General features: G+C 40.3%; 1 protein-coding gene across 2 annotated transcripts; it reads right to left on the bottom strand.

Annotated features, from left to right (window-relative positions):
- Window positions 1–32: 32 nt before the first annotated feature.
- On the bottom strand, window positions 33–22,774 carry ppp2r2d (protein phosphatase 2, regulatory subunit B, delta). Of its 2 annotated transcripts, XM_027163084.2 has the most exons (10): window positions 22,539–22,774; window positions 22,172–22,246; window positions 7,259–7,356; window positions 6,815–6,980; window positions 6,568–6,680; window positions 5,957–6,134; window positions 5,644–5,808; window positions 3,476–3,645; window positions 2,445–2,536; window positions 33–2,292 (listed from the first exon to the last, which is right to left on the bottom strand). In XM_027163084.2, the coding sequence occupies exons 1-10, from the start codon at window positions 22,543–22,545 to the stop codon at window positions 2,013–2,015; spliced, it is 1,344 nt and encodes a 447-aa protein (XP_027018885.1). In that variant the 5' UTR covers window positions 22,546–22,774; the 3' UTR covers window positions 33–2,012. The 2 variants fall into 2 exon arrangements, with proteins under 2 accessions (XP_027018885.1, XP_047673169.1); XM_047817213.1 differs by lacking the exons at window positions 22,172–22,246; window positions 22,539–22,774 and adding an exon at window positions 11,514–11,566.
- Window positions 22,775–25,977: the final 3,203 nt, after the last annotated feature.

Below are 25,977 nucleotides of genomic sequence, written 5' to 3'. Positions count from 1 at the left end.
GGCCAAAAAAAGTGGTGAGCAGCATCCCAGAGTCAGGTAAACACAATTAAAATTTATTTAACTTTGGTCAAAAATAATCAAACAGGTGTACACTTCCACAATGTTAGCATCATTATTTAACAAGGAACAAAGCCAGACACAGGATGCTCTTTGACCCGTGTGTGGCTAGAAATTTGGAAACAAATTCAACTGTATAACTTTGTACTTGAACCGTCAAAGTTGTATTCGTGATGTTCCATCACGGGTGTTGATGCTGCTTCGAGAAATCAAGCAGCGTGCAAACCCTGACACTCGTCTCAGTTAATCCCAGGTCCTGACATGAGCTGGGTAAAGATTTAATGAACAAATATTTATTTATTTATTTTTTTTACTGCTTACGCCGCATCTGTGCAGAAATACAACGATCAGCAGATCAGAACATGGGCCACTAAATGTTTTATTCCCTGGCGAAAAAGCTATTTTTTTTCTTTTTCGAGGCACTAGAGCCCTGCTTCCACAGACCGAATTCTGTATACAGTATCCTTTTAATTCTCATACGGTGTGTGATTAGTGTCCAGGTATGAAGCCACATGTACTGTAGCAGCAAATATATAAGAGGATGGAGTGATTTCATGTGTTGGGAATGAAAAAGTGGGGGATATTCCGGTTAAAGGTGGGGAGTGGTGTTAATGATGCCGTTTAATATTTATGGTTACTATGGAGAATCATTATGAGATCCTCCTCTATAGTCATACAGAGATTTAAGGCTGCAGTGTCCCTTTAAAATGAAAATTAAAAAACAAAACAAAACAAAAAAACCTTTAGAGTCATATTTGACAAAGCCGGACGTTCGGAGAGCAAACAGCAATACTGACATTTAAAATGGCCGAATGTCCTTCGTTGTACAGTGCAACTGCAGCTTCAAGTAGTCCTATACTGAATATCTCTCTCTAACCAGCTGCTTACTGAAGTCTTTCCACCTGGACATCAGGATTGTGTTACAATCAGGATGGGTTCGTTTCATCTCGACTGCAAACAGAGTTTTCTTTTTGCTGTCCGATAAAAGTTTTATTGAAACGGCAAACGATTTATAAGGAATGAAAAGCAAAAAAAGGAAAAAAAAAAAAAAAAAAGACCTGACGTGCAGGTAGACGTCACCTTTTTAGCAGCTGGCTAGAGATCAGCAGGATGACTTCACATTTCATCACTGGCGCTCCGAATCTACATAACATGCATAACACAGAACATAAAAACCCCATACATACCTGCTCGCAATGTAAAAAACGCTTTCTCTTTGTATCTTTGTAGTTTTGTTACTTTTATTAAGTGGTTTGCCACCAGATGGTGCAGTTATATAGACAGTCTGTGAGTAGATGTTACTGAGAGAAGGAAGGAAGAAAAGAAAAAAAAAAAAAGGAAAGAAAAAATTGTCCACTGACCAAAAGGGAGACCTGTATTAAGTGCTTAAAAGATAAAACACCAAGGCCTGTAATTAAGGCCAGGGGGAGGAATGTTGACAAACATCAACAAGCAAAACTGTCATGTGTCTGGCGGTTTCCGGGCGACAGAGACCTGTGCGCCGTCCTAACTGTAATGGATACGCACTTTCCTCTTGGTGTGGATTGATGACTAGAACAAATGGAGGCTCAGGCTAGAAGAAAAAAGAAAAATTCACGCGCTTGTGACGGCTGAAAAGTCGATTTTGGCCTCTGTGTTGTGTTGTTTTTTGCTCGGCGGTTTTTGAAGATGAGTGTTGGCCTTCTCCTGGTTTTAAGGAAGGTAGGGTTTGCGAGGGCGTTCCTAAAGTTTCCCTGTGTAAATTGGACGAGTGGGTCAAACTTGCGCTGGGAGGAGCAACAAGGCTGTAGCTTCTCTTATGGACTTTAAGTACTAGACTATGGAAAGTACAAGATTTTTTTATTTTATTTTATTTTTTTGAGCGTCCTCCGTCCTGTGCCGGGGAGAAATACGGTAGGGATATTTATTTCAATTCAATTCTCGCTCACGCTCTCATTTCCCATCCCCCATACTCATTAGTTTATTTTGTCCTGAAATATATACAGATTGTTGGTGGCGGCCACGGCTATGACATTCTCTTTAGGATGCCAAGCTGTGTGCAGGATCTTCTTGTTGAAGTCCAGGCTGTCCACGCTGATCTCGTCCTTCTTCCTCTTGCCACCGGTGCACACTCGGCGTGGTTTGAGTATGGCCCGCGGTTTGCTGTTCTCACGCGACGCCTCCAGTGTGATGTCACGCCGCGTGTTTCTATCGAACATTCTGAAGAAGTTGTTGTACGATCCCGTCATGATAGCACTGCAGGAGAAAACAGACGTGGGACTCGTTTTTATTAATAACGACCGGCGTTATGCAATGTTAAATACGACACCTACAGATTCAAGACTAAAAAAAAAAAAAAAAAAGAGAAGAAAAAAGTAATAAACCATTTACAGGAAAAGCTTCTGTACCTGTCTGATCCGTTCCAGCAGCACTCGAACTTGTCAAAAATGCAGTCATTCTCATACAATGAGCACAGCTTGCTACGTAGGTATTCATGTACCTAGAAAATACAAACAAGTGAAGAGGAGGCTGGGCATGCTGGGTCAAGCAACACGGATTACAAGCAACTTAAGCATTTCTAGAAGCAAAGTAAAGGCAACACCATTATGAGATTCACGACACTGGGTTAAAGGCAGAGGAACGATCTGTTAGTCAGTAGAATACACGAATTCCGGAGAAATGGCAAACCATTAACAGAAATCAATTCGGCTCGTTTAAACCGGCATGTACATCCTTTACAACGACGTGAACTACGTGCTTAAAGAGACGTTTCAGAATACGGAAAGTTTGCAAACAAATCTCTCAGATGGTTCGGTTATATTCTTTCACCTTCACGGGAGATGGAACAGCTCTATAAAAAAAAAAAAAAAAAACACACTGAATGCAATCGATCTTCAAAAACTACGATTAAACTGGCCCATGGCACACACACCAGCTACGTGCGTTCTAACTTAAAAACATATAAAAAGTGACACCAACAACATTCAAACAGTGTGAAAGTTTTTAAATACACAGACCTGTACTGCATCGACAGACTGCTCAGTCATTACTTTTTTTTCTATTTAGCCTTCATGTCCTAATCTGAAGCAATCGTTCATCACGTCTCGTCTTTAATTGGGCGCCAGATGATGCTGCTGTGCTCGTCATCTAATTAGTTAATTAGTAGCCAACAAAATGACAGATGCTCACGTAACACGCCAAGACGAAGCCTAATAAATGAGAATCGTACAATTCAAAAGCTTACATCGGTCGTGTTCAGTTTCTTTTTTTTTTTTAATCGGTTTCTCAGACCGGTATTTCACTGCAGCTTTGCTAGTTTGAGTTCCAATTTGTGCAATAATGATTCAGTGACTAGCAGAAGGACCAAAAGCCATGAAAATAGTTTCACTTTAAGGGTCACAGAATCCAGGAACGAGTTTGTGCAGCAAACAGGCAGTACCTGGTAGGTCTCCACTGGCCGGTTCTCCATGTTTAAGTCCCACACCTTCACAGAGAGATAGTCCCGGGTCATCATGTATCGACCGCTGTGGCTGAACTTGACGTCAGATATAGAGGAGATGATTTCTGAGAAGAACGACCGGCTGCTTGGATCTTCAGGTTCTTCAAAAACTGCGGTTTGTGGGGAAAAATAAATGAATAAAAACTAAAAAAATTAGTTAAATAAAGATGAACTGTTTTTATTTATTTTTCAAAAAGGGAGTCATGGTGGGGGGGTGGGGTGGGAATGCTGACTGACTGTTTGGAAATGTTTTATTTATGTCTAAAGAGGAGACACTGATTCATCCAGTTCTGCTTTACCTGATTTAATTTTAACATGTGTACTTCTGCTTGCTGTTGTAGATGAGCAACTAGCGTTAACATAACAGGAGCGTGACATCTCTTACTTTAAACGAGGAAGTAAACGAACAAACGCTTATGGCTCTCTGGCTATGTTCAGTGAACGTGTACTGGCACGTTTAAAACCACACGGCAGAGTGGGAATCGAAAGTGTGAACTGACTCCTTACAAAATATTTGTGGCACGAAACCAGTCACAGGCGATCTGTTCTTAGCAAACATTTCACACGCAGTTGAACAAAGTAAGCTGTTTCACTTTGTCTTGTTTGCACACTGCTTGTTGAGCCCACCAGAAAAAGGTCTACCCCCTAGCTTCAAGTGTTTTCTAGTACAGGTCCCGGACATTTATCCTGGAGTAACCCCTGTGCACATTTTAGTGATTTCCCAGCTCTAACACACGCCACTTCTTTTCAGGAAGCGCTGTTAATTAGCTGCTTCACTGAATCAGGCTTGCTGGGAGTACAAAAAGTACTAAATTGTGCAGGAGTGCGCAGGATTACGGAAGCGTATTGCATTCACTTGGGGAACAAAAATCTACTGTTTTTATGAATTAACGAGTTAATTCTCTCAGAATTATGGGGAAATTTTTTTGAAAAACACACACTCCGTTTTTATGAATTAACGAGTTAATTCTCTCAGAATTATGAGAAGAATCTTCATGAAGAAAATTATTTTGCTGTTTTTCTGAATTAACGAGATCCCTTAAACTTGAAAGGCGGGACATGTTTACTTCCATGCAATCCGCCTAAAATAAAGCTCCTGGCAGGATTTTGAGGGATTTTTTTAAAATGAAAAATTCTCATAATTTTGAGATAATTAACTCAATTCAGAATTTTTTTTATTCAAAACAGATTTTTTTTCCTCAAGTGAATGCAATACGCTTCAGTAACAGGATACACAAGGACCAGTTACTGTCAATGATTGGGTTTTAAAATTAATTTAATAATTGAATTAAAATTCAATACATGGACAGGAACCTCAAAGATTCATTTCAGTTTTATTTTTCAAGCGCTTTTAACATTTCACATTGCCTCAAAGCAGCTTTACGTAAGTAAAGTTTTAAATGAAGTTACTGTGTACCTCTAATAAACAAGCCTGAGGTGACGGTGGTGAGGAAAATCTCCCTGAGATGATAAGAGGAAGAAACCTTAAGAAGAACCAGACTCAGAAGGGAACCTCACTCTCATATGACACTAAATAGTAAATAGACGTCTTATTGCAATAATGGTCAATGTAAATAATGTCCTTTCTACTAAAGTTTGCAGTGGAGTCGACATAAGCAACCAAGAGCTCCTGAGGAACTAACAGGTCAGCGCAGTCTGAGTTCACCACAGAACCAACACTAAATATAACGTAATCCTAACATACCGATATTTATTTTGTACCGATTCCAAGACTGAAAACATCAACAAGACAGATAATATATCATATCTAGTGATCATGCATCAGACTTACTCAGGGGAAAAGATCACTTCAAAACTACACTATATGGGCCATGGGCTTTTATAATCCCTCTAAGGACAGACTCCAAAAAAGGGGCAGACGGCATCAAAGGACAGATTTGTGTCCTGAAGGATTTTTCATGGAAAGTTTCTCATTTTCCGTTCCAAAAATACGGAGCTCATTTTAAAATCACGTCCAGACATTCTTGTTTAAAAAAAAAATATATAATAATAATTAAAATAATGAAATGCCATCCTGTCCCATGAGAATAAAGTGTTAAGCTGAAATGAGGTGCGACTTGAAACCAGTGCTACTCCGAGCTACTCACATTTGCAATGTCTATCGCAAAGAGCTGCTGCCCGCATGTCACAAAGGCGAATGGTGCCCTTGCTGCTGCTGTAGACGAACACGTTGCACTGGTGAGGGTGGCACTCGGCAGCCGTGATCACCTCCGTCAGCTCCTCCATGTTGGCAGGCTTTATATCTACAATATCTGAAGGAGGGCAGCAGTAAAGGACAATGACAGCAAACAATGGAGACTCTTTGTGAATTGATTAAATCGGTATAAACGTTCGGTTCCATTAAGAGCATTTAGTTTGAACACGTTCATGAATCACATGCCCACGGTGATGAAAGGATACTAAAACTTCTATCTGTGATTTCTAAGTGCCATAGGTTTATTCTTAGGTCATCTGCAGAAAGGTATGTTTCATGGTCACTATTTACTGAAATGGAGTTGATGTGATACGTGTGTGCGTTTGCAAATATTCTGCGTGGGCTCGCCTCCACCATTAGGTCCATCGGCATCAACACGGGTACCTGTCGGGACACAGATGGAGGAATAAAGATGAGGAAAATCGTCCAACACTATATTCCACACGAGACACGAAAAGCTCTACATTTTGTGATGTTCATTTGACAATTAACTACAGATTTCTCATTCGTAAAAAAAAATAAATACAAAATTATTGCTGATTATTTTTCATTGGTGACTGACGACCAAATGGTTCTAATGTCGAAAAAAAAAAAAACCCAAAAAATAGCAGAATTCATAATAGAAAACATGGTTCAGTATTCTTATTTATTCTCAGTATTTTACACATATATATAAAAAAAAAATCTGTTAAGGCCAATGGTGTGCAAAGCTGATAGTCTCCTGATCTAGACGTTTCTCCGCACTTCCAGACAGACAGGAAACAGGAAGCAGTGTACGATGAGAGACTGACGCTGTGTATGTCTAGGCTCAACTTGCCCTTAGTGCTGTGATTCTGAACGGCTCTCTGAGACGCCCGTCTTCGTCTTTCAGATTGTAGCCTTCTGCTCGTTTGTCCCTTTCGCTGATCTTCCACAGCTTGATGGTTTTATCTTGAAAGAAAACAAAAGTTCATTTATGTAAAAGTCTAAGCTTCTAAGCCAACATATGCATCAGTGCAAAAAACATGCTTCACGTGTTGTAAGGAATAATAATAATAATAAAATCCAAACGGTGTAGAAACTACCATTCGTGGAGAGCAGGAAGTGAGCAGCATTCTGTTGTGGTAGCCATCTAATTTTATTGATTTTCTCCTCAATTTCTAAGCTTTTCAAATAATCAAATTCAGGTTCATGACTCTGGAAAGTGCTGTACACGTTGTACTCTCCTCTTGAGAGAGGGCGGTTTTTACTCTGAGAATGGAAAAAGAGGCAGAAAAAAAAACCACGTAATTTTATTTTAAAAACAAGAGCAAGTGTTAAGAAATCAACCTCACTAGCAGTAGAGATGCACAAGCAAGGTATATGCTTTTCAAACTAAATATAGAAATGTAATATCAGCACTTAATTTATAAAATAAATAAAAAAACAAAAACAAACCTGCACACTCTGCTTAACAACAAACGAAAGTCGGTCAGCGCAAAGAAATAAAACGATTGTGATCGGGAGACACCGTAACTCTTATAACCTACCTCTTGTTCCCGCTGAAATATGACAACTCTTCCTCCTTTATCTCCTGTAGCTAGCAATTCCCCAGAGTAGTTAAATTCAACTGTTGAGATAATGTCCGCTGCAAAACACACACACAAAAAAACAATCCTAAGTATTAGTTTTTAGTTACACAGTCAGTGAGCAGGTTTAAATAATAAGGTCTGTGGTGTAAAGTGAAGCTTTGACTCAGACTTTCCACCGCTGGATCTTTAATGCTGTCAACAGGGAGAAAAGATAATATTGTTTTCTGGTAAACGTTCTTCAGAGCGTTCTATATGGAAGCCGAATGAGTCACGTATTTGCACATTAACCGTCAGATGAACTTGTCCCTCTGTAAACAATGGGTGACGCTTCAATAGATTTAAAACACCACGATACGTTCAGCATTCAGACCACTTCACTCATGTTGCAGTCTGAGAATACGATCGTTGATAATTCATCTCGTTAATCTACACTCATCAGCCCATAATGACAATGACAAAGATTCTAGAAATGTCTGTAAATATAATAAGAATAAACTGAAATACCGCATGTATAATAGTGTTCAGACCCTTTATTCAGTAGTTAGTTAAAACACCTTTGGCAGCAGTTACAGCCTTGAGGATTTTCTGCTTTTCTTCCTTGCAAATCCTCTCGAGCTCAGTCAGGTTGATCAGTCAGTCAGAAAGCCATTTCCTGATCTCTTTAGAGATGTTCAAGACAAGGCTCTGGCTGGGCCACTCTAGGACACTGACAGTTGTCTCTAAGCCACTCCTGTGTTGTCTTGGCTCTGTGCTTACGATCGTCGTCATGTTGGAAAGTAAACCTTCGGCTCAGTCGGAGTGCTATGGAAAGGATATCTCTGAAAGCCGAATAGAGCAAAGTAATCAAAACTGACCAAACTCCAAGTCCTTGCTGCTGAAAAACTCCCCCAACAGCACGATGCTGCCACCACCATGTGTCACTGTTGGGATGGAATAAGGCAGGTGAGGAGTGGTGCCTGGTTTCCTCCAGACAGAACATGTAGAGCCGAGTTTCATCAGACCAGAGAATCTTGTTCAGCTGCTTTTTTGCAAACTTGAATCGAGCTTTCATTTGATTTGCTCTGAGGGGAGGCTTCCATCTAGTTGCTCCTTCTGGAACTGTGTACCATCTCCACACAGGATCTCTGGAGATCAGTCTAAGTGACCATCAGGTTCTTGTTCACCTCACTTACTAAGGCCCTTTTCCCCTGATAGCTCAGTTTGGGCAGAAAAACAAAAACAAACAAACAAATAAATATAATCAGAGTCCTGGTTGTGCCAAACCTCTTCCATTTAGGAATTATGGAGGCCGTCGTGCTCTCGGGAATCTTTAGTGCCACAGAAATTTTTTGTAGCCTTGCAACACAGATCTCTGCCTTGCAACAAACCTGTCGCTGAGCTCTGCAGGCAGTTTCTTTGACCTCATGGCTTGGTTTTTGCCCAAATCATGTGTAATCAATTTAATTTACTACAGGTGGACTCGAATCAAGATGAAGAACAGCTCAGCAATGATCAAGAGAAATGGAAGGTGCCTGAGTTTTTGCAAAGGGTCTGAAGACTTATGTACATGTGATTACAGAATTGCCTTTTTCATACATTTGCAAACAGAATTCTGTTTTTACTTTGTTATTATGGGCCACTGAGAGCAGATTAATGAGAAAAAAGAAAAAAAAAGAAAGAATGCATTTGAACGACTGTAGTATCAGACTGCAACATAACATTGAAAATAGTGAAAGAGGCAACTAAAATACTTTTAGTTTTATACTGATAGTCTTTTGTGACCTACTGAACCAGTATCCATGTATTCATTGAGAGACTTCAACAGCACTTCTGTAAGTCGCTCTGGATAACGGCGTCTGCCAAATGTTTCAATTTCCATTTATAGTGACTCGTCCCTCTCTCCGTATGAGAAAAGTCAGACTTAAGTGTTTGCTTTTAATATGCAGTGAACGTACAACCGATAGAAACGTCAATCAAAATTACAAACCTGTAAGTGCCTTCATATGGCAAACAATGCAGGTTTGGGATAAGGATAAGATTCTGTCTGTCCTGTTGTGTGTACAGAGACTCTTATCTAGCAGCACATGATCCTGCAGAGAGATTCGTCAAGGAGAACAATGCAATGATTCTCAATCCTAAACTCTGTACCTGCTGTAGACAATCAGTTACATGCCAGGAGACTGCATTCGACTTTATACGTTCAGCTAACACTTAAAGGAAGCACACAAGGGTTCAGTTAAAAGCACTTGGGGTGTGTGTGTGTGTGTGTGTAAGCGTGTGTGGTTAGTAAGAGGACAATGATCTCGGTCAGGTCTGAGAGCGTCTCAAGATAGTACTGCAGAAACACAAATCTTTTTGGGACTGAAGAGAAGACACTAATGCTGTGTGTGGTAACATGGTATACAGTTTAGTTTAACTATTTATTTAGTACACTATTTAGAAGTGTACTGGCCTGGGAACGGAATTAGCCAGATTAAAAAGAAGATTTTACGTCTTTGGTCTGAAGTTATAATGGAGACAAATCCGGTACATCTGGTTTGCAGTTAAGCCCAATATCCAACTGAGGTATTGCTGCTCAAGGCATGTCCCAATTGCTACATAATGCCCTTCAGCATTCTCATCATCACTTAGCTATTTAGTTGGTTTAGAAATACAGCATGTCAGTACTGGAGGAACATGCATCAGCACTGCAATTGCATAAATGTTCGTCAGATTTTTACTCCTGACACCGGACCTCATCTGAAACGTTCAGTTGAACCTGATATTTGTTGATAGTTTCACTTTCGCTTTCAACATTTGTTGGACCTTTCGCTTTCTTTTCTACGTCTATTGTGTCTGCAGCCACTGAAGATAAAAGTGGCGTCACTCTCTTTCCGAGTTATAACCCGAATAGCCATTCCTCAACGGTTACTGAAATCCGAATTAGACACGTATTTAATTCCCTGCACCCTGGAATGATCATCTACTAAACAACCTGCACTTCAGCAATACAACAGTATAGTATAGGTTATTCTTAACGTGGCAGTTACGCGAGCGCCTTCGTTCACATACTCGCCTGTGACATCTCGGCCATCTGAAGGATTAAATGATCTGTAGAACAGGGGTCAGGTCACAGCTGAAACAGACCTCACAAGCACAAGAAAGACAAAACGATGAAAAGGAGATGAGGAGGATGAGAAAACATATTGGGCGAGAAAAAGAAGGAAGAAAAAAAAAAACTGACATACGCCATTATATAGCACAACAGTACACCAATTCTGCTGCAGCTAGAGACTTTCAGCAGCCAAACAACTGCTACAATTAAGAACAGAGGAAAATGTATATATGGATAAAAAATACGAAAAGTCAAACAAATTCGATATAAATTTCTATAAAGCTTTACTACTGAGTAGAAATCAACGTTTCATCAACAACTCATATACTCTCCTATACAACGTTACTCCCGAGAGTGACGAGTGGGAACGGAAATGCAGTACGTGTTGGGCTGGACTAGGTCACCTACTCAGCCGTGATGCACTGATCTGTTACTACTTACAGGATACGCTTCATACTTCACACTTGCTGAACAAACAATGCAAAGTGAAAGAGACTCAGAGCACTGGAAATAAGGTAGTAACAGCAATCTAGTCAAATCTGTTCTTTATTCGTGTTATCTGTACGCACTCCTAGCTCCTTTATACATAGCATCATGCCATACAAATAAAAGGGATTAAAAGTGTCATTATTTGAGGAGCTTGAGGAGGAAACACCCTGGATGGGACATCATTCACACAAAGAAGAAGCATTCAGCATGTTACCAGCATGTTCTTGAGAGATACGAGAAAACCAAACAAGAGGAAACCCAAACTGGCACGAGGAGAGAACGAAACACCACACAGAGAGCAAACCGAACTTTGGATTGAACCATGCTAAGTTCGTGCTAAGGCTCTAGCACAATCCTGAACAGAACAAAACGGTTACTACAAAATAAACAAACAAATGAATAAACAAACAGCCTACTGTGTCTTTGCTCTCATTCATTTTCCCATCGCTTTACATCTTGAAATAATACGCAAATAGTAAAATCAAGCTGAGTAATAAAATCTCTAAGCTAAATCCATCACAAGAGCGATGCTGAACAATCAGTGAAGCCTCGCTGCCTAGAAAAACAATCCACCTTCAAAACACTGACTCAGCATAATCACTCACGGTGCGAGTTGTGGCTGTGCGAGAAGCAGCAGAATCGCACACATACCCATACTGAAGAGCGAGAAGATGCCATTATATATCTGTTGTACCTGCGGCTGTCGCTTGTCTTGCAAAACTGTGACAAGACGCTTCACGAGACAACGCCGCTGCTCCGGACAGCCCTGAGAGCGGCTCAGGATTGATCTAGTGGTCACTCCACATTGCGAATGGTTAATCTGATGACTAAGCAAATCAACAAAGTGGTGTAGTCATTAACCAACCCAAATCCCTCCTCTTGTGCCACTTCAGCACTTTTCTCAGAATCAAGGAAGGGGGGAAAAAAGTGCACAGCAAGATATTCCTCGCATGTTACAGCAATGCAACACAAAAACACCACCATCACCAGTGAAGGTGACCATGCTGAAAGACAAACGCAGACTAATTTCAGCTCCACCGACTGAGTGTTGCATTGCATCACTCATCCCTGCATGGAGATAAAATTAGCACTCCAACATTAGATCATTCTTTGGCGCCCCAGAAGACGGAGAAAACCATCACTATTCAGACTGAGCCGGACGCTGCTGGGAGGACGTGGGAGTAGCATGAGAAAGCGATACGTACCCATGGTGGAGCACATCGAGTGGCCATGTTAGCTGCTTTTAAGGCTGCAGATCTCAGCAGAGCATTACGGTTTAAGATTTACGTGCCTGGGAGAAACACTAGCCTGTGTGCAGAGAGAGAGAGAGCTCGAGGAGATGCTCAGCCATGTTGGACAGGTATGGGGAGAGAGACAGGAGAGAGAGAGGAAACCCTGCACGAAACAGCGTCAGCCTTGTGTTTTGATCCTCAGAAAGAGCTGCAGTGTAGTACAGTGAAACGGAGATGCATGCACATTCATTCATCTTTTCACATCGTTCTAACTCCCTGAACCTTATTAGGGTTTAGATCACAGCAATGTAATCATGAAAAAAATACTGCCACGCCATTGCCTGGGTGTCAAACCTAAAAATGGCATTGGAGCATTACGGAGTGACTTCCGTGTTCCGCGTCATCGGTTCCTGCGGGCAGAGCATGCCAGATTTGTTTACACAACAAATCCATGGTTTTCAAAAAGACATTCTGCATCGTCTTGGATCTAAGAATGAAATAAATATCGGTAAATAGACACGTTAGTGTCTTTCAGGTCAGGTTTCAGTCATGTGTTAGAAGGACTGCATGAGCATCAGTAATAATTTCATGACATTGTAATTGTTTTTAAAATCACAAGTACAATTAAATGATAACGTCTGCTGCAGCATACATCCCATTTTTATTCCCTGAGAACGGTTTGAAAGCCTATTTGGTCTGGATAAGTTTTCCATAGAGAGGCAGGTTAATGTAATTATAACTGGAGCACCTCTGGGATTTTAGTCCTATCCCATTCAGTCACGACAGCTATTTTTACTGACAAACTATGAGCAAGACGACTAACTTCTGTAAAAGGAAACTGAGAAAATTCTATTAGATCCTGTGGGAAAAGAACTTTTGTGGCTTCGTTATACGGACACTCAGTACGGAACAATTCTACCTAACCAGGCTATCGTATCCACCCGAACCAAAAATGTACCATCGTCTCCATCCGAACCAAAAAAAAAGTATAAGTAAAGTATAAACGAAGTGTCAAGGAAAAGCTAACTTTACAAGGTTTAGGCACAATATTAAGTTGAGCATGGGCACAGATTAGGGTTGTAAAATCACGTGTGAAGCCACGTTCGCATGTGCAAGTTGCCAGCCACTGTTCGATGAAGTTCCTATTACTGGTTGCTGTGGTAACATACAGCAACAGGGTGGTTTTATTCAGTTTCAGTTTTATTCGTGTTAAAATGAAACAATCTGGAGGGAGATTTGATGTATGATCTCTATCAGGGATCTACTGGCTTCACTCCCATTGGTAGTCAGCATCAAATTGCTCCATCTCGATTACCATTAAGTCTATAAACATACAGATTGGATGGTAAAGTCTCACGCTTTAAGCAGAACAATAAAAAAAGCCTTTGCTAAAGAAGAATGCTAACTTCAAATAATCCGAATCAAGCCTGATTCAATAGCGATACATTTTGTTCTCAATTATTGGCACCCTCCTATTGTGCATACTAGTTCTCAGAATACTCAGTGTTCGGTACATACAGTATATGTACGCTCATCTCCCACACTCAGTGTTCGGTACGTACGCACGCTCATCTCCCACTCAGTGTTCGGTACACACGCACGCTCATCTCACACACTCAGTGTTCGGTACGTACGCACGCTCATCTCCCACACACAGTGTTCGGTACGTACGCACGCCCATCTCCCACACACAGTGTTCGGTACGTACGCACGCCCATCTCCCACACACAGTGTTCGGTACGTACGCACGCCCATCTCCCACACACAGTGTTCGGTACGTACGCACGCCCATCTCCCACACACAGTGTTCGGTACGTACGCACGCCCATCTCCCACACACAGTGTTCGGTACGTACGCACGCCCATCTCCCACACACAGTGTTCGGTACGTACGCACGCCCATCTCCCACACACAGTGTTCGGTACGTACGCCCATCTCCCACACACAGTGTTCGGTACGTACGCCCATCTCCCACACAGTGTTCGGTACATACAGTACGTACGCTCATCTCCCATACAGTGTTCAGTACATACAGTACGTACGCTCATCTCCCATACAGTGTTCAGTACATACAGTACGTACGCTCATCTCATATACAGTGTTCGGTACGTACGCTCATCTCACATAGTGTTCAGTACATACAGTACGTACGCTCATCTCCCACTCAGTGTTCAGTACATACAGTACGTACGCTCATCTCCCACTCAGTGTTCAGTACATACAGTACGTACGCTCATCTCCCACTCAGTGTTCAGTACATACGCTCATCTCATATACAGTGTTCGGTACGTACGCTCATCTCACATAGTGTTCAGTACATACAGTACGTATGCTCATCTCACAGCAGTGCGGGCTGCAGGTCCGTATACACTCATCTTGGAAGAAAGTTGAGAGTAAAAATATTTGCTTCAGGGGAGAGGGATGTGTACTAAAAAAATTCGAGCTGCTGTCTTTTGAAGAACAACTCGAACAGTCGACTCAAACAGAACAAACTGGGGTTTGTATGCTGTTTGTAACGATTCTGCACCCAGTCAAACACTTCAGAAAGCAATATAAACTACTCAATCTCTCATAAGGAAGCCAGAGAACATTTAAAACACAGCCGAACCCCATGCTGTTGGTTTGGGAAAAGAACACGCACTTATTGATCTAACCTGCGGGAGAACAAACCCTACATGAAAGAAAGGAAGCCAGAAAATGCTGGGAAAACCTCCTGAATAATGTCAGGCAGGAAGCCAGTCTCTGTTCTGCTGTTTGTCCAGTCCTAAGAAAGAAAAGCACCCGGTCTAAATAAGGACATTATTAAAAAAGTTGCAATAAATAAAAAGCAACAGTCAGATTAAGTGACAATAATTAAAACTCTACTAAACTGCCCCTTATTTATGTAAATCAGGCAACGAGAAGATATCGCACATCGTAATCAGTCTGTGAAGGAAACGATCTAGTTAATGAAAAGAAACAACACACTGACGTTAAGTGACCATGAACAGTGAGAGGGTTTTTTTTCCTTCAGCAAGTTAAACAGTTGATTTGTTTCCACAACAGCCAACAGTGTTTCGAGATACCTGCACACCCCAACGAATCTAAAACACTCAACAGCAGCTTAGCAAACAAGCCCAGAGCTCCGGTTTTACAAACCTCCTGTTTGTTTTCTGCTCTGTAGGATTTCTTGTGACTTTGGCCTGTTTGGCTTCCTAGAGCAGAGGTCTCCAGCCACTACACCTCAGACTGGTACTGTTTCATTACAGGGCAGACATATTTTGTTTAACAAAAAAAAAATAAAATGTGTCTACAATCAAGCTTCTTGGACAAATACACTAAGGCCAAAATTACACCAAAGTGTGTCCGCCTTTACTGTTCTAATAAGCTCCGATCTTCTGGGAAGAATTGCCACTAAATTGTTTTCATCATGGATGTGGAGATCTGTGTTCTTTCAGACACAAGAGAATGAGGAGGTCTGGGGAGAAGTCAGTGTTTCAGTTCATCTCAAAAGGTTTTTAATAGACTGGAGTCAAGGCCAAAAGAGATCTTCCACTCCAAACATAACACACCATTGACTTCATAGATCTGGCTTTGTGAACAGGGATGCTGTCATGCTGGAGAAGGTTCAGGCCCCTAAACCTACAAGCGTACATGATCTTTCTTAGCAACTGTGTCCTTCCAGTTTTGTGACAACGATTTTGGGGGGAAAAAAAAAAACCCATGTGTGAGTGATGGTCCGGGGTCCACATACACATCAACATGCTTCAATATCTTCAAATGCTCACTTGCTCAACATGTCTCCCATTCACACATTAGATTTGTGCAACTAAATCAATCCATCCAGGATTTCTCAATTTTAAAATTTGCAGAAATTCTTGGAAAAACAAGAAAGCACAAAGTATTTGTAACTTTTTAAAAGAATTATTGCACATTTAGGCCAAGATGTGTCGTGTGACATCACGACTTGTGCTAAACCAAATTTCTGTTTGATGTGTGTCTCTCAAACTCAAGTACGACCTTCATAGAAAGTAATTACATAAGTCTTTTTTTTTTTTTTTTTTTTTTTTAAAAGTTGCATCACAAAATCTGAAATTCACTACAGTATTTTCCACACCATAAGGCGCACCGGATTATAAGGCACAGTCTTAATTACGGGCTCTATTTCTGTACTTAACCCATACATAAGGTGCACCGTATTATAAGGCGCATGCTAAAACTTACGGTCTACAAAAAAAAGGTAACAGAAGCAAAACAGTTAGTTTAGTTGAACTTTATTCTACTATTTAACAACACACATTTTTTAATCAATCTTCTCCCACAAATCCATCAAAGTCCTTATCTACTGTGTCTTAACTTGGCGCAATACATTTTCTTGCTTCCTCCACTTCTGAACCATAGATGCATTGATGTTGAATTCTTTCAGCAGCTCTATTCCCATTTACAACCGTGTAACTGATAGCCTGTAGTTTGTATTGTGCCTCGTAATCATCTGATTTTTATTGGCGGATGGTAAACCAACTTAAGGTGCATTTACCGCCACCTACTGGACTGGAGTGTGGAGCGCATAATGGTTAGGAAGAAACATGTTTGGCAACATACCGGTAGTATACCTACCGTAGGCGTGGCGGAGGTAAGCGTATTACGTAAGTGTTCTCTCATTGGTTTATCTCTGCCAGCGTACGTAGTGTATTGTCCCTGTGTCAGCGAGAAACTGTCCAACAGTCAATCAAGAGGAGCGCTTACCAAGTCGCACAACAACATTTTTACAGATTTTGGAACTCTGTGCAGACACAAGGCGCACCGGATTATTAGGCGCATGGCTGATATTTGAAAAATTTAAGGCTCTTAAGTGCACCTTATAGTACGGAAAATACTGTACATGACCAAATGTAAAACGTCTATGTAAAGCAAATATTTTGAATGAAATTTATACGTTCACAAGAAGCAAAAATCACAAAAAGCTCTATATATAGTCACTAAAAGTTTTTTTTTAAATAAATATCTAAGAATGCGTCATTCCATATTTACCAAAATTGTTTCCTCTACTTGTTTAACACAGCATCACTGTTTAACACATCACACTACTCACAGCACACTCGCATGGACACGGTTTGTTTTCTTTGTAAGGAATGAAATATTTTGCAGCAGCATGAGTGTGAAAATGCAGCACTGATGGATAAGAGCGCAAAACAGAACTGACAACTTCCATCGATACATCGACAACGATCGTTGGTGACAAGTACAGAAAAGAACAAAACTTATGAGCTTGATGCAGCACCTAGCAATGGGAGTAAAGACAGAGCACGTGGATGAACCCTTTTGATACGATGCCTATAGAACACTGGAAAGTTTTACATACAAACACCAGAATGTTTCATCCTACTGAATTTTCTAGTACAGCGACTGTCAACCTGCAGCAATAAAATCGTTGAATCCTTGCGCGAGTAGTTTTACCAGCACAGATCATGCTCCTGATCAGGATAAAGCCTTTACTGAAAGCGTGTTACTGGCGTTCGCCTCACTCGCTTGGGTGACCGTGTACATCTCTGCGTCAATTGTGCCTCGTCTTACAATCGTACACAACGCATGCATCGAGCTTTTCTTTGCCAATACAACATCCAACACACAAAAGTTCCATTGAAATGCCTAGAAACCTAATGCATCGAATACATTTTGACACACTCTTAAAGCTCAAAACAGTGAACTGGTGCCACTCCAACCCATCACCCTACAGAAAATGGACGATTCAGGAACTACTAACAGAGGTCACATTGTGAAGCAAAAGTATTCATTGATAACTGAAATATGGGGCCAAATTCCCACAGAGAAAATATCACCGCTCTGAGTAGGGCACATTAGGGGTGGGCGCAATGACCAAAAATCTGTTTCACGGAATAAGTTATTTTATTTCACGGTAGAGGTATATATCATGGAATAATAATTTTTCAGGTAAATCAACAAAAGGAACATGCTTAATATATTAAATACCACTTTAACAGTCTAAAAATAAAGAATAGGCTCTCTCATCTTATTTTATTCATTTTTCTTTTATTTAGCATTAGTAGTGAACCACGTCCATACCACTGATGTCGTGCCTCGTTTCACAACAAGTGCCTCCTCCTGCTTGGGATTGGTTTGTGGGATTTCTTTATCAGCATGCATGTCTTTCTCCAGGTTTTTCTTCTTATCTACGCTTATGTGCCGCTTCTCAATCGTTCTCAGATCCAGGCGTGCTACACGTGAGGTTAACCACGCCCACTAATTTAAATTTCACGGTATGCACGGAATAGAAAAACCTGTAACGGTAGACATTTTATTCCTCGGAAACGGAATATACCGTCATACCCTCCCAGCCCTAGGGCACATCATTTGATATCACGGAATAAAAAGCCACACAAATCTTCAAACTGAGAAAATCTGGTTTATACTCTTCGCTTATACTCTTGCCCATGACTGTCCCAACATCATTCACCCAATAGGATGTCTCTCCCCCCAAACATTCACCCAATAGGGGGTGTGCCCCCCCCCCAAACTCTATAATGTCTCACATACACACAACTGCATGAAAAAACAGTTAGACTGTTCATAAGAAAAACACTCCGACTGGCATTTAGTAATCCTGCATCATAGTGCATCAAGAATATTTTGCCATCAAAAAATCTGATCAAGCTGTATGAAATATCCAGCCCAGCTCACAGCCAATATCCCAGATGGCAATGCAACGGGTTAGGAACTACAAGTAGTAGTCTCACACCGACAGGTCTTTTAGAATAATATAAATAATACCACACACACACACACACACACACCAAGTTCAGCTATTATCAAAGTAGTAAAATGTTTAGAAACCTAGCTGCTCAGTAAAATGGTTTAATCTATACTTCATACAAATAGTCAATTTAAGTCTTAACTCTTAGCTCATATTTGATAAAGAAAAGCAGTAAATAGGAAAAGCAAACTTTTTCCTAAATATACAGGAAAAGCAGGCATAAAAGATAAATGCATGTCACTCCTCAGTGACAATACATAAATCTGAGTGATATTTAAACGCACAGCTCTTGTTAATAAAGCAATATATGCTTCTGTTACACAGTGAGTGACTAGAACAGAGACATCTGGAGCGTAAACTCAACCCTAAGTTGTCTCTCCAGGATTTCACAATTTCACGGTAACTCATCCTACGGCGTTATATTCTGAGAAGCTAACTGAGTCAGTGCACATTTTATACAACATACAGTACAGACCAAAAGTTTGGACACACCTTCTCATTCAAAGAGTTTTCTTTATTTTCATGACTATGAAAATTGTAGATTCACACTGAAGGCATGAATTAACACGTGTGGAATTATATACGTACATAACAAAAAAAAAGTGTGAAACAACTGAAAATATGTCATATTCTAGGTTCTTCAAAGTTTTGCTTTGATTACTGCTTTGCACACTCGTGGCATCCTCTTGATGAGCTTCAAGAGGTCGTCACCTGAAATGGTCTTCCAACAGTCTTGAAGGAGTTCCCAGAGATGCTTAGCACTTGTTGGCCTTTTTGCCTTCACACTGCGGTCCAGCTCACCCCAAACCATCTCGATTGGGTTCAGGTCCGGTGACTGTGGAGGCCAGGTCATCTGGCGCAGCACCCCATCACTCTCCTTCATGGTCAAATAGCCCTTACACAGCCTGGAGGTGTGTTTGGGGTCATTGCCCTGTTGAAAAGGTGGTGTCCAAACCTTTGGTCTGTACTGTACATATGAAATAATAATTGTGCCAATATATGTTGCCTTTTTTTTTTTTTATGTGGGTAAGAATGTATACACCCTTAACCACAGATTGTCTTGTAACAGAGTTAACCACAGAGCCATGAATGATGTTCTGTGGACTGGGTGGACAAGTCAAACTGGTTTAGTCTGAACATCCAATTAACAATCAAACACCAGCCACAGCATGTACATACATACTTATGCTAACAGCAACTCACACATGACTCAAACTCTTACACTCACACCACATGACTTATAACATATCGATTGTCTGGTTGACAAAAAGAAACAGGCTACACGAGCGTTCGTGGACGAAGCTCACACGCTGAACTAGGCCTTCAACCTATATCGGTCCTTACTGATGTCCCTATAAGCTTAGTATTGTGATGGTAAGATTTTGGAAAAAGAAATATGAAAAACAAAAAAAGGATGAGTTGAGAAGCTGCAGGCAGTAAAGCTTGTCTGTCCTGTAAAAGAGAACTGCAGGTACATAGTACACGGCTATTTTTATACTGTGCGCCACCAGGAATCCTTATATATACACATACATAAACATGCATGCATGCGCGCACGCGCACACATACAACCAACCAATAATTTGTCTAGTATTGTGCTTACTTTATACCCCTCACACATGAAAAAAAAATAAAAAAAATTCAGAGAGCTCCTACCCATGAGAACAAATCAATCGATTTAAGCCATTTTCCCTATTTACACATTATTAAATTTACATATATTTTCTTTTTCATTTCCACCTGGACAGGCCATGTCAGGCTTTTCCCTCCGTCCTCCTCATTAGAAAATAACAGGCCAAATTCACCAAACTCAGCGGGCAGCTGATCGTTTTAATCTGGTCAGGATGCACTTAGCCATGATTTTCTACACAAATGTCACCTTGCGTTTTGAAAAGAAAAAGCAAGCAAGCAAGCAAATAAATAAATAAATAAAGATTTAGTCATGCATGGCGCATCAGTGACCCTCCCTAGACATTTAATACTTCCTGAGTTTTAAAAAAAAAAAACAAAAAAAAAAAGCAAAACAATGGAAATTAAAAAAAGCTTCACTTATACTTTGATTGTATTTTGAAATTGTTGCTGGAACTTTGGTTCAACTCGATTTGTAGTAAGACCCAGAGACCCTTCTCTACCCCAGTATCTCTGGACTGATTAGAAAACCAGTGCATGAACAGAACACGATCATAATCACGATCAATCCAAAAGAAACGCTTTGCTACGGTCATCACTTTCACCGTCCAGATGTGAGTTTTTTTATAACTGAATAGAGAAGTAAAAAATAAAATTATTACAGACTCATCTCTGATAAACTTATCGATCCAATAGGGCTGTTGGATAGTTTTAACTGCTGAACCACAAGCTTGCACAAATTCCACACATACATATATACGGATGTGGTAACCTAGTGGTTAAGGGGTTGGGCTACCAATCGGAAGGTTGCGAGTTCGATTCCTACGCCCCCCAGGCTGCCACTGCTGGGCCCCTGAGAAAGGCCCTTAACCCTCAAATGCATAGTTGTATTAAAAAGTAAATGTAGTTTTAAAAAAATAAATAAAAATGTAAGTCACTCTGGATAAGAGCATCTCCTAAATGCTGTAAATTTAAATGCATGTATGTGTACACACATATATATAAATAAAAAAATTTCATTTCACAGGACAATCACAAATCCTGTGCAGGATGAGTCATCAGAATTAAAATATGTTTTATGTGTCAAATTTAAATCAAATAAAAGTGACTTTAGCTAAACATTTCTTCTTATTCATGAATGGACCAGATGTTTATTCCTAGATAAACTAGTGTATAGAAAGCTAAAAGGGACACAAACACAAATCTCAGAAACACCAAGTTTGATTGCAGGGACACTTTAAACATAAGAGCTAAGTGCTAAACATCTCTGTTCCCTGTTCGAGATCACAACATAAAGTGTATGATATACAGACTTCTACACACCAGCTAACAGACTGGACAGTGAATAGAGGACCGCATTTAGGACGTAGTTGTGTAACGGTACGAGGTGATGTTCCTTTGCTAGGCCAACCTGACACGCTAATGCTAACACAACCCAGGCTAAAAGAGGCATAAGTGAGCCCTGCTAGCTTCAGTGAGCCCTGCTAGCTTCAGTGAGCCCTGCTAGCTTCAGTGAGCCCTGCTAGCTTCAGTGAGCCCTGCTAGCTTCAGTGAGCCCTGCTAGCTTCAGTGAGCCCTGCTAGCTTCAGTGAGCCCTGCTAGCTTCAGTGAGCCCTGCTAGCTTCAGTGAGCCCTGCTAGCTTCAGTGAGCCGGCGTTTGAATTGTAATAAAATAAAAGTCGAACGCTTTTTTTACCTTCAGCCACGTCTTCATCGACAGCTCCTTTCACCTGCGAGAAACACCACTGGAAGTCGTTCCCTCCGCCGACCCCTACACACACACACACACACACACACACACACACACAGTCAGTTCAGTGAATACAAATAAAGTCTTGGTGAAACAAGTGAGAGGAAAAAAAACAAGCTTATGATCACTTCCTTTCTTAAAATGGCGACTTCATTTTAACGCTTAAATGCTAAGTGCTAACGAAGCTACACAGTTGATTAGTCGCTTAATTAAGACAACTAGCTCTTATGCTAACCGGTTAGCTTTAGCTATAAGCTAGCGAGCCTGTAGGCCGCTGTCGCCCCCCTCCCTGCGTCCCCCCATCCTGCCTCACCTGCCATTGCTTCGTTTCTACGGACAATCTGGCGTCGAGCTCTCGCTCACTCCGAGTCCTAGTGCGTTATACTGCAGATGAAGCGCAGCGCTGGTCGGTCGTAGGAAGATTGGGTTCGACGCGAGAACCGGAGCAAGCAGAAATAGTCCCGTGATTTTTATTCCTGGTCAAGATGGCGCACATCGCCAGTCGACATGATGCTGTGACGTCATTTAATAGGCGCTCCTCGAAAGCGTCGGAGAGGGTCCGGCGGCGTCGAGGCTGCGCAGATACAGCGGATAATTGCCGCGTGCTGGTTTTGCACCATAGATATCTACACGAGGTGCATGTTCCAGGGAATAAGAAGCATCGGGTGCGTAAACGAAGCGCACCCGAGATTCGTGCTGCAGGGAGAGGGAGAGAGGGAGAGAGAGAGAGAGAGAGAGAGAGAGAGAGAGAGAGAGAGAGAGAGAGAGAGAGAGAGAGAGAGCATACCTCATGCGTCTCTTTTGCGCAATTCCGAAAAACGCTCTTGGATGGTGGAAGTCTATATATAGTAGGTGTCTATCGTGGCGCGCGAAAGTTTACACACTCTTAAGATAAAAAATAAAGACGATTTTAAACTTTTTAACTTATACAACACAGCACTTTCAATGGGATTCACAGATATGTCTTTCATTCATTCACTCTCTCATTCATTCATTCATTCATTCATTCATTCATTCATTCATTCATTCATTCACCATTCACTCTCATTCATTCATTCACTGATACATTCATACACTCATTTGTTAATTCATTCATTCATTCATTCATTCACTCACTCACTTAATCATTTACTCACTCACGTGTTCATTCATTCATCCACTCATTCACCCACTTTCCCATTCATTCATTCATTCATTCATTCATTCATTTGTTTACTTTCAGTAAAAAAAAGAGGTGCCCTTGAAAATGAATTCTGAGTATGGGTCACCATACTCACATACATAGCTGTATGTCACATCACTTCACCGATTAATTAATTAATTAATTAATTCATTCATTCATTCATTCATTCATTCACTCATGTTCAGAATGTGCTCTATCACAATCAGAATTGTGGTAGACCCAAAGCTTATCTCCCAAACACAGAGGAGTGATGTGGACCACATCCTAGAATGGATTTGTCACCAGTCCATCAGTGGACACCATGCATACACACGTTCACACAATCAGTCACACATGAAGCAATTTAGTTGTGTTTGCTAGGTGGTTGAAGGGGAACTGAAGACTCCTGGAGGAATCCCACTCAAACACAAGGAGAACATGTAAAATTGCACAAAGACAGAATTTAGGAACAAATTGGGGACCCTGAAACTGTGAGGCAGTGTAGCTGTGCTGAGCTGTTCTGAAGAAAAGTGAATAATATCTGTTTGTTTGTTTTCCCTTTCTTTGTTTTTGATATTAATATTCTGTGTATATTCTGTGAATAATGTTCAGTTTTTTTAATTTAATATGTTGTCTTCACACACACACACACACACAGACACACCTACACACACACACCTACACACACACACACACACACACACACACACACACACACACACACACACACACACACACACACACACACACACACACACACACGCTTAATAGTGGACAAAACAAAATATAGATGAGAGAATGGAAGGGTTAGTGGCATCATTATGTTTTGCTTGGCTAATTATAACTGGCTTTTTTAAAGCCTATTCATTGGTATAAATGATGGCTGACTTCCAAATGGCTCCATCTGGGTCACAGTGAAGAAGTCATTAACAAGCCTTTTGAGATTCAGCCAAAACCTGAGAACAAACCAGGTGCATTTTAAAAGTATTTTGAATTTCCTGCTAAGAAAACAATGAGAGCATAATATTGAACTGAGGATTGAAAAAGAGACGAAATTTCAAGCACTTACAGTATGTAGTATGTGAGATACACCCCAACTAGAGGAACTACATATACAAATTGTACTTTGATTTTATATGCTATTGGATTAAATGAAATTGTAATAACTTGAAAGAGAACTATTCTAGTGTTAAAGTAATATTGTTTATATTATTATATTGTTAGAATTAGAACTTGAAGTTGTATAAGAAATTGAAATGGTGGTTGGACAAACATTTGCCAGTATTACGAAATGGTCTTTAGTCCTTATAGGAGGACTAATAATTAAATGCTCAGTCCATCTGTATTAAAATGAATATGGAGCCCCATTTGTGAAGCCCATATTCCAGTCAAATGAATCATTTTAATGTCCACAAACAGAAGTGTTTTATTTAACATATATTTATATCACTCTACTGAAGCACTAGGTGTACTATTTGTACACTAGTGTCATCAATGTGCTGTGTCAGGATAAAAAGGTATTCTTTCACATTTACTTTAATTACCGTGGAACAATAGATATCGTTGTGATTTCCCATTAAAATAAGCTTGAGTTTGTAATCCGTCACTAAATTTAAAATGTAAACTTTATCAGACAGTTTATTAAATACATTTTCAAAACTAAGGTATCTCTCGTGGGATACAAAAGTTTTATAGAAAGATTTTTTTAAAATCTAATTTTGTAAATGCTTCTTACAAATAAATGTAATAATATCCTACCTAATAAATAAGGTGCAGTGTATCTATAAAAAAAAAAAAAAAAAAGGGCGTGTCTTAAAGAAATAACCAGAGAACATTAAAGTTACAAGATAAAAACAGTTAATCCTACTCGATAAAATGTTCTATTGTACAGTATGTGACTCCCGTGCAAAGGGCCATCCTGATTCTGGGTTCTTTCGCTCTCCTGATCTCCAGATTCTTCTGAGCTAGCAGTCCAGAGGCTAACATGTCAAATTTATGACCAGAGGTTTTACATTTCCCTTTTTGTGATTTGTGAATCTCTTCCGTATTTATGTTTGTGTTTACGTTTCAGGTCAAACTTAAGATTTATGGGGCTTCTGAGATTTAGCTCCCTATACTATAAATCCTAAGGATACGGTGCTGTGTACTGCTTCAGAAGAGGTTATGTTGACTTTATGCTCTGTTTCCTGTCAGGATGTTTTTCTATGTAGGACCTCATGCAATGTTTCTTCTTTCTCCTGCCAATGGCTTGCAAAGCATATATCTTGATCTACCTTACTATAAAGCAGATTTGTGGCAAAATCTTAAATTAAATCAACGGTATATTGGACCAGCTGTTAGATTTCATCACAGCCTCTACTCCACTTTTTTCCTACTCATTGCATATTAAATTCAAACTACTGGCAACTTTTCAATTACAGTTGCACTTTTAATCCACTAATATCTTCATTATAGATGTATAGACTCTCTTTGTATTGTATAGTCTTTACTGTGTACTAGCCTATACCAGGAACACTAGGTGTGCGCTGGGAATATGGAGTACAATTATAGAGTACAATGCACACACATACCACATGAAAGGTGAAAGAAG

Source organism: Tachysurus fulvidraco, chromosome 8, assembly GCF_022655615.1.
Source record: "Tachysurus fulvidraco isolate hzauxx_2018 chromosome 8, HZAU_PFXX_2.0, whole genome shotgun sequence".
Taxonomy (NCBI): domain Eukaryota; kingdom Metazoa; phylum Chordata; class Actinopteri; order Siluriformes; family Bagridae; genus Tachysurus; species Tachysurus fulvidraco.
The sequence above is the reverse complement of the archived record's forward strand: the minus strand, read 5'-3'. Positions and strand labels throughout refer to the sequence as shown.

Coding starts and splice junctions, on each gene's coding strand:
- ppp2r2d (XM_027163084.2), bottom strand. Junction 2,537..3,475: donor GGCCAGTGGAGACCTACCAG/GTACTGCCTGTT, acceptor TGTATTTTCTAG/GTACATGAATACCTACGTAG. Junction 2,293..2,444: donor TGCTGGAACGGATCAGACAG/GTACAGAAGCTT, acceptor TTTCTCCTGCAG/TGCTATCATGACGGGATCGT.